The sequence below is a fragment of the Talpa europaea genome, assembly GCF_964194135.1.
Source record: "Talpa europaea genome assembly, chromosome: 1".
NCBI classification, from domain to species: domain Eukaryota; kingdom Metazoa; phylum Chordata; class Mammalia; order Eulipotyphla; family Talpidae; genus Talpa; species Talpa europaea.
Window position 1 is genome coordinate 43739120 of NC_140073.1, and position 10224 is coordinate 43749343.

The following is a 10224-nucleotide window of genomic DNA, read 5'->3' on the forward strand; positions in this document are numbered from 1 at the left end:
AACCAAAGGAATAAGGAAGGGGTTCCTTAAAGTCTTGATATTGAAATGCATTTGAAAGCATAATTGCACTTTTGAGATTTTCCCTTTATGTTTTGCTTTCAAAAGTTAGACTATGATTCCCTAGGTAAGACTATCTTTTTCTTAATTCTACCTGGAATTTGCTGAGCTTCCTGGATGTGAAGAGTGAAGATTTTCACTAAATTTTAGAAATTGGTGATTGTTAAATCTTCAAATGTTATTTTTGTCCCTTCTCCCATTTTCTTTTTGTTTTGGGGAGGTTGCTGTTTTATTATTAGTTTGTTTTTGAATCCTGAAGGTCTCTGAGACTGTTCATTATTCCACATCTTTTCCCCTGATTTTCTGGTTGGTTGGGTAGCATCATCTGATCTACCTTAAAGTCTTATCATTCATTATTTTTTCTGCTAGTTCAAATATGCTTTTGAGTACCAGTACTGAATTTTACTTTACATTTATGATTCTTTTCTACTCCAGAGCTCCTATTTGGTTCTTTTAATGATTCCTATCTCTTTATTCTCAAATTGGTTTCACATAATTCTCAAACTTTCATCTTGTTTTTTATACATGGTCTTAAGTTCTTAGAGCATTTAAAAGAGTTTATAAGCAACTCTTTGGCTAGTAAGCTATGTTTCTATTTTGATAGGTTTTTGTTTTTATTTTTAATCCTGTGCATGGGCTCTATACATGGCCATGTGGTTTTCCAGATTCCCAGGAATGTGCTGGAACTTTTCAAATTTTCCTATGACCATCTCACTCCCTAGCTTTTTCTTCTTAAGTTTGCTGATCTTGTCAATTTAATCAGTAACTTTACCTCCAAATGCTTTAATGTTAAACAATTGCCACCACAAATGCTTTATTCTCATCAAGTGACTTTTGAGTCAGAACAAATGAAAACAAGCCTGAGGAATAGAACATTTTAGTGAGCTTCCAGATGTCAGGCAATAGCAGTTTACTTTCATGGTGAAATTTGAATTTTTTAAAGATTTATTTATGTGTAGAAGAATTGGGGTATGGGCCAGAGGTGCAGGGGTTGAGAGAATCCATCAGAGACAAAACGGGGAGCAGAACAAGCAGATTTACTGAAATACACTGCTCAGGGGAGCAACGGGTGAGATAGGAAAGGTCTGCTGCACCATGTGGATTAGCTCCCTGGCTGGGGATCAAACTCAGGCCGCAGCCAAGATAGCACTGAGACTTTACCCTGGGGAGGCTCCGAAATTTGAATTTCTAACCCAATTTTCCCCTTCACTTGGATGTGAAATGTTGGTTTTCAAAGATATCAAATGTTTTTATAGTAATTGCTTTAATATTAATATCAATTCCTGTATCAGTGATATTTCTGAGTCAATTTTAATTATTTTTATTCCTCACTTATTATGAGCTTAGTGTTCCTACATCTTTTCATGAAGTACGCATCATTAAATTGGATGCCAGACATTGTGAATTTTACCTTGTTTGATGTTATTTATTCTTATTCCTACAAGCATTTTTAAGCTTTATTCTGTAACTTGAATAGGTTATTTAAAAATGGATTCATTTCTTCAGGTTTTGTTTTTAAGCTGTTCTATATGAAACCAGAGCAACCTTTCATCTTGTGCCCTTTTTGCCCCATTCTAGCCTTCTTTAATAATCTGCATCACCATCAATTATGAGAAGCTCTTATGAGAATTAATCAGTATGGAAGTGAGTACTCAATAGCAGACCTTCTAAAGTTCAACAGAATATTCTTTCTATGCAGATTATGTATCTCTGGGTTCTGATCAACTAAGTCTAATTGTTTTATTATCCCAAGAATCCCAGCGCCAGATCTTGAAGTTATGAAACAAGCTGGACTCTGCCTAGATTCTATCTTTCTCTAGTGTATTTTGGTAAATTTCCCTTTGAACTAAGCTTGGACAATTACCAAAAAGAAAACCAAGCAAACAAAATTCATGGGCTTCCCATCTCTCAGATTCATTATTTTCATGCCTGATGTCCATTAGGTTGAGTGCCTTTGCTTCCTATATTTTATGGTATTTTAGTTGTTTCATGCAGGTCCTTGCTACTCCCACTTCCAGAAATAAATGCTCTAACTAGTTTTTCTGATGTTAGATTTTAGAAATCCTTAATTATATGAAATCTTATATCTTAATATTCACTATACAACTTGTAAACATTTTCTAAATGTTCACTAGTTGAATGAAAACACACACACACACACACACACTATATACGCAAAGACTGCCATAAAATTTTTAAGCTGAGCTAAGTCTACCCAAATGGATGTAGGGAAAGCTATAGCCTTCACTCTTTAAGGTGCTATCTGTTCCTTGTATTCTTTATTTTGTTTTATCATGGCCAGTTCCCTTGCATTTTTAGTGAAAACATCTTCTAAGTGAGTAGAAAAGACTATAAAGAGTATATATCAGCCTTAGAGACTGAGAAGTGCCCACACATTAGATACTCATTCTTTTATTTTTGTTGTTGTTATTTTTTCTTTTATTTATTTATTATTATTTTTAATTTTATGTAATTTTTACATTTTTCATTTTTGCACAATGTATACATTTTCATCTTGGTTATAGTCCCCATACAATTTCCACCCCTCCTTGTTTTGATCCTATTCCCTCCTCTCCACTCTGTAGTGTGTCTCTGGTTTATAGTTGCTTGTAGATTTTGACCTTACCTACCACTCAACAATTGATTTCTCTCTTACTGACATTAAAAATTATTCAGTCAATCTCAGTAAGTACTTAACCATTTTAATTTGCCCTGTTTATTCCATTTTAATTTGCTACTGAAATGAATATAAATATGTTGTATTTTTTTCATAATTTGTGAAACAGTATGTGTTATTTTTAACACAGACGGGTAGAATATTTATGAACAATATAAAGAAAAACATAAATAATTCCTATCTGATTTTGTTCTTGCATGTATACTATATCTTACAAGCATAAATAATTAGGTAATCTTTGCTGATATATCTATATGAAATGGGAATAATTGTTATAAGTTTGCATGATTGTTTTAGGGTGTTTTAGTGATTTGTAGGGGAATCAGGAATTTTTTAAATGGACTCGGAACAGATAAATACTGTTGGTTTGGAGTGTTCATTTAAACAATGAGATAAGGCCTGGATACTAGTCTAAAGTTTACATCATGCTCACAGACCTCAGTCACCTCAGACTCTGGTCACCTAATCTGAGAGAAAGATATCAGCTGATACGCCCTCATTTTGTTTAAGGCATGTAGAAGCTTACCCACACTTTTTTAGATTAGCTCTGATGGTTCATTCATATATGTGACAATAAAAAATTAATGTGCTATAGCAACAACAACTGAGTAGGGAGGCCGTACACTCCTAAAATACAAACAACAATGTAAACAAGGTTGTCATCTCAACAAAAAATACTAATTTGAAAAATTACTTCTCTATATTCTTTTAGATATGGACATTCAAATCATTTCCACTCTCAAAATCTTCCTTTGAATTGTCATTTGTTTAAAACTAAATTCAAATCCTAAACTACTCTATAAAGACCTCTGAGTAAAAGTCTTTGATGTAAAATCTCTTAAGTGGTTCCAAACAGACAATGGTCTTTGCTGTTCCTCAAACCTGTTAAATGTATTCCAATTTCAAGATATTTTTATTTTCTCTTTGAAATGTGTCAGACTCTTTTCATTATATATCTTTACATCATTTCTTTACATACTTCTCTTTATTTAGGTCTCTATCGAAAGTCACCTCTTCTACAGGGATTTCAATGACTAATAAACTTAAAACAGACACTCCAATTATTTGTTAAAATGCAATCCTATGTAATTTCTCTGTAGTTCATCATTTAAAATAATAGTGATATGTGGTCCCCTCACTAGTGGGCTAGATTCTTGAAAGGAAGGAGGGAAGTTTTCTGTGTGTTCAAATGTTGTTCTCCAAAATATCTAACATAGATTCAGGTACATAGTATGCATTGTATAAATATTTGTTGAATACAAAATTGTTAAATGACACACATATACAAATATATGCCTGTGTATATCTGCATTTTGTTTGGAATATATATATCACTATCCTTTTTATAGGTACAGTACTTTTTATAGATACATATGAATGTACCTGCATATATATGTATAGATAGAAGTGAATCTGTGTATGTGTGTATGTATATAAGAATAGACATATAATGTTTGTAAATATAAATGCAGAGAGAGAAAGAGAGCAAAACAGCACAATGCCATGTATGTTACATCTGACTATCATAAAGATTCAGTTTTCAACTTTATTTCTGCATTACCCTCTCAGACATGTGACCACATTCTTAATGTCAAATGAACTAATGAGGTCAGAGATATAGAACTTGAGCAAATAAATTGTTGTTTTAAAAATCTCCCTCAGTCTCACGCAAATCAAATTTCATGCCAACTGTCATTGTGTAACAGACAAATGTACACTTTCTCAGGTATCATATATATTTTCTAGAAGGTAAAGAAAGATCTGCTGCACAGTCTGGAACTCCTGGGACTCCTCTAAGAGGGACTATAAACACTGCAGTCAGTCTTCCATGCAGGGAATTATTCAAAACTGAGTCCCTGCCTTTAATTCAACACAACACAGTTAAAAAGGAGGGACAGAGAAGTCATCTATCTATGTTTGTTCAAGTCCAAGAAACAAGAGGGGATGATGAGGACACTACAGAATTCTGCTTTGAGGCAGAGCCTCCTAGAGCTAAGAAATGAATATACAAAATTATTGTGGATTCCTGAGACTTTGCTATGTTGAAAACAGACATGCATTAGAAGAAGATAAGTTACAGCCTCATTGTTGACAGGTACATCAGTTCCACCACATGTAACCAGACACTAGTAAGGTTAGATCAAGATGCTCTTGAAGTTTTCCTCAACCATCCATGAGAAGTTTTAGTCCACCAGTCAACTGATACAAACATCCTTAAATCTCTGGCCTTAAGAAAACTTAGTAAGAAATAACATACTACTACTTCCAAAATGAACATCTTGTTATCAACTGAGATACTGGAATAGAAAATTTAGGATTATTTAATGGTGTTATAAACCATGTTAATCAACCCATCAAACTACATTTATAAAGCAGAAGTAAATTAGAAATTCTCTCCTTATTGTTCCTGTGGCAATCATTTGTGATAAGTGGTATGAAAAATCTTTCAACATGAGCTTTCCCTTTATTTGATTGTGTATTGTAGTGGAACAAAAGCGAAGTTTGGAGTGGAGCCAAGGTATCTTTTTCTTCTGGCAAATGTTGCTTGTGAGTTCGGAGGAATACTTAGGTTATGTAAAGTGTTACATTTATTCTTTTGTATATTTAGAATAATAATAGTGACATCATCAGATTTTATACAAATGAGCAATTTGACACTTGTTAATAACTCTTAGAATTTTATTTGGTAAATAAAGACAGCAATGTAGCAACTGTTATTATTTTCAAATTTGTTCATTAATTTAGAGTTCACCAGTCCTACTTTCTCATATGTATTCTAAATTCTTAGATATGGTAAGAAACTAAGTTACTCCAGTTATCACCTTAATATTAATTTCAAAATAAAAGGCTTTAATGGATAGTCCTTTGGGGATATATACAACATACACAAATACATATTATGTGGTTTATGTAAAACTGCATATATGTGAAATATGACATATTATACATTAACATATACATTAAAATAAGTAATACAGTTCATGTACAATATATTTACATATTATATTATTTAATGTTCAACAAAATATATAATTAACATTAAATACATATGTATCAAAAATTACTTTTTGGGTATAATATCATTGGCTTGGTTGTTTTCTTAGAAAAATAAATTCTGCTGTTGTCAAGCTCCCCATGGGTCTCTCACCCACATCTCTGTCTCTTTTAGGGGTCTCCTTCTATGTCCCCCAAGTCCCTGTTACAAGTCCAAGGCCAAGAAGCAAGTGCAACTTCTTGACATGTCTCTCTGCTCCATGTGCCTCCTCCAAGTCTTCTCTTCACCTTCTCTCCTTTCTATGTCTATCATTCAATACACACTGTGAAGGAATAGATTTAGGTGCCTTTCTTCAAATATAATTACCTTTCTCACTTGGATGCATTTACCAACAAGCAGAACACAACGTTGCAAACATAAATGGCAACAGAGACCAGTGAATGTAATCTCCTTGTGATCCAAAGATCTGGTTATTCTGCTACAGTATTATTCCTTTACTCTTCTCTCTTACCTCCTAAAATTCAGGAGCATTTTAATTTCTTCATTTATTAATACTACTGAGCTAGTTTTTGAGGGTCTAAAATAGTTAGGTATTTCTTAGAATAAAACTCTTTTGTGTACTTGGTTCTAATGCAAAATTTACATCTACACCCTTGAAATACAGAGTGAAATGTTGGCAAACATGAGGTGAACTATGTACATTCATTCATTACTGAGAAAAGAATAAATTTATACCATCCTTTTGCAGAGAACTGCAGATTAACAATATTTATACTGTTAATTTCTATATTTGTTAATTCCTGATGTATGCCAAATGTTTTTTTCTATGTATTTTAATCTGATAATATGTTAATTTTGTTGGGAAGTATGGGAAAATATATTGATTGCTTTTTAAATGCCAAATTACCCTGGTATTTGTGGGATGTGCTACTTGTTCATGATATATCATTCTGTTAGTTATCACAGAATTTAATTTGCATAGTGTTTGTCAATAATTTTTCAACTCATTTTTTGTGCAATTTGATAAATAAATTTATTTTCATGAATGCCTTTTACTGGTTTTGTTTCATAATGTGGACCTGGCAACATAGAATGAGTTTCATTTTTTTAGAGAAAGAATTGAGGGATAAATAATCTGCAGGTAGAAATAATCCTCTGACTGATATTAAGAAATATTATCCTGGGCCTCCCCTGGTGGAGCAGCGGTTGAGCGCTGGCTGCAAAGCTGTCTGCAGCCTCTGCAGCACCCGTTCAATCCCTGGCCGCTGGCGAGGGTCCCACATGGCGCGCAGACCTTTCCTGCCGCCTGCTGCTCCCCTTAGCAGTGTATTTCTTTGGTCTGCCTGCTCTGTTCCCCGCTCTGATGAATTCTCTCACCCTCCCACGCTTCTGACTGTACCCAGTGCTTGTATAAATAAATTAATAAATCTTTAAAAAAATATTATCCAGATGAAAGTATTGTTATTGGCAGACAAATAGGTAATTGAAAGACAGAGTCAAATCCTAAAGAATTTCATGCCACCAGAATCTTCCTTTTTTTCAAATCTGTACATAAATTTTCCTATTGTCATGGAGACATTGGTGTACTCAAACATTCATAATTTCATTACATATTTTACATGGCCCCATAATCTCTTCTCATCTTCAGTGAGAAAAACCAGCATAGTTTATTGAAGTCAAGGTAGAAATTACATAAACAAACCATTGAATGTGAGTTTAATGTATTAATAAAGGCTGAAGGAATGTTTGAGTGACATTTACACAATCTATTTTTACTGAGAGATGTACAAGCAGAAGTTTAGCATGGAAGAATATATTAAGTTCTGTACGCTTTTGGGTCACTCTTTCTTTACAAATATTTTCACAACTCGGTCCCGAATTTGCTTTGTCCTGACCCCATAAATTACTGGATTTAAACTAGGAGGAACAACCACATACAGATTGGCCAGAAGGATGTGAATGTAGCGAGGAACATTTCTACCAAACCTGTGAGTCATAAAAGAGAAAAATGCTGGTGTGTAAAAGGCTAAGATGACACAAACATGTGAACCACATGTGCTAAGTGCCTTGAGTCTGGCATCCCTGGAAGGAAGGCGGAAAACAGCTCGTAGGATTTGAACATAGGAGACGGCAATAAGGACTAAGTCAAGGATGAGGGCAGCAATGGTAAATAAGCCATAGATGATGTTGACTTTTATGTTAGCACAGGCAAGACGGGCGATTCCCATATGTTCACAGTAGGTGTGAGGGATAATGTAGTGTCCACAGAAGGGCAGTCTTTTGAGAAGAGGGCAGAAGGGGATGACAAGGAGGACCGGTCTCCCCACTACAATAGAGGCCATGATGGCTACCACTTTGTTGGTGAGAATAGTTGTATATCTCAATGGGTAACAGATAGCAACAAATCTGTCAATTGCCATAGCTAAGAGTACAACAGATTCCATACCGGTGTAGGTATGGATAAAGAACATTTGGATGAGGCAGCCTTCGAAACTTATCTCCCTAAGGTTGAACCAGAAGATGCCCAGCATCTTGGGAATTGTAGAAGTGGAGAGGCCAAGGTCAATAAAGGATAGGAGAGCCAGAAAATAGAACATAGGTTGATGAAGACTCTACTCAGTGTGAATCACAAACAGGATTGTGACATTCCCTACAAATGCTATTAGATAAACTACAAAGAAAGGAAAGGCAATCCAGATATGGAAAGCTTCCAGACCAGGTATACCCAGCAGAAGAAAGGCAGAGGGATATGAGGCAGTGTCATTGACAGAGGACATCCTGCTGAGGGCTCGGAAAAGACTGTCTTCAGTTATTTCTGGGGAGACATAATAGAGTACATGGTGGTTGGAAATCACTGTATATGATAACATACCAACTAAAATCTTATAATGAAGGGAATTAAAGTACAATTAGCTATTTAAATTATTACCTCTATCCTTTAAAATTCCATGGTGGTTACAGAAGTTAGGAACCAACTTTTCTGATGATTCTGTGGTATAGTGAGCCAAGATCATCTTTACCTCATTGTTTGCAAAAGGCTCATCTGCATATGCTAATGTCAACTGAATAGCCTTTCGGTAACCAGAACTTTTATAACATTCACACATTACTTTGGTTATTGAGTTGAAAAGATAGATAAGTGAAAACTCCCTAAAATGTCATGAAAAAAAGAGTGAGGAATTGGGATAGGGAGACACTATGACTTTGATGGTGAGGAAAAACCAATTATGAACCTCATCTAATTGCCATAATCCCCGCTCTCTTGGTGTTACCTTCCTTTTATTTGCTTTAATAAAGGACGATATTTTGTAAATACCTAAAGTCTAAAGATATAATCACAATTCCTTGTTTCTGAAAAGGAATTTCTGTCAAGAACATGTAAAATGTTTACAACTAAAAGATAGTAAAAGCAAGCAGTAGAAAAGGAAGAGACTTAAAGTGACAAATGATAAAGGGAAACATACAAATGGCATTATTCTCAAAATCACTAGGCATCAGGAGCTGTACATTAAAACCACAACAACATATTACACAGTCCACTAGGAAGACCAAGATGATAATGCATGACAAGATCAAATGCTGGCAAAGATGTGGAGCAACAGATTCTCCTAAAATATCCAGTTGAGTTCCTGAGTACTTACTTAAGACAAATGAAAGCATTCTTCCACACAAAGGCTTGTACAAGAATGCTCATAGCAGTTTTATACATAAATACTCTAAGGCGAAAACAACCCAAATACTTATCAACAAGTGAATAGATAAATTAATTTTGGAATGTTTGCATAATGAAATTCCTCTCAACAACATAGATGAATCTAAAATCATTATATAGAACTACTGATTGCTCTAGTTATGAGGGACTACTAACTACTTAATATCCTTTATAGATATTATTTTTATATTATATTTATAGAAGTTTTAGATCATATAAGAACCTAGATACAGAAAATATCTATTCACTGCTCAGGGAAGTGACTTAAGAAGAGTTTTTGAGAAGATAGAAAATATAGCATACAAGAATTTGTCCAAAATGTAGAGATAAGATTTATACATTTAAGCATATGCACATTTTACTTTAAAAAAAATCAGATCTGAACCTGTAGAAACTAGAATGTTTATAGTTGTAGAAACTGTAAACACAGTTCAGTTTGTGCAGTTTTAAGATGCCCTAAAATTAATGGTAAAAAATATGAATCTAGTCAAAATCAATCTTCATTATTTTATAACTTAAACTATAATGCCATTTGCTTTAATAAAAATTCAGTGTGGAGCTTATTTTAAATATAGAAACATTAACTTCAGTACAGAAAATTAAAAATCCTAAAGTCTAACTACAATATTTCACAACCATACTCAAAGAGCTTAAAACAAATTACCTATGTTAAGAATAAATATTCTTAATGACTTGTGTCTTGAGTGGGATTTAGCTATTATTTCTGATATTTTCCTTCTGATTCATACTCATCAGCTTTTAAGTCAAATGCCAAGCATGGTA

At 33.9% G+C, this 10224-nt stretch overlaps 1 protein-coding gene across 1 annotated transcript; it reads right to left on the reverse strand.

Moving 5' to 3' along the window:
• Positions 1–7567: 7567 nt before the first annotated feature.
• LOC311182490 (olfactory receptor 52E4-like) lies at positions 7568–8506 on the reverse strand (the record flags this gene model as incomplete). Its single annotated transcript, XM_084251315.1, is given in 2 exon segments — positions 7568–8341; positions 8345–8506. Coding segments are annotated over 2 exon segments (936 nt in total).
• Between the last annotated feature and the right edge of the window lie 1718 nt (positions 8507–10224).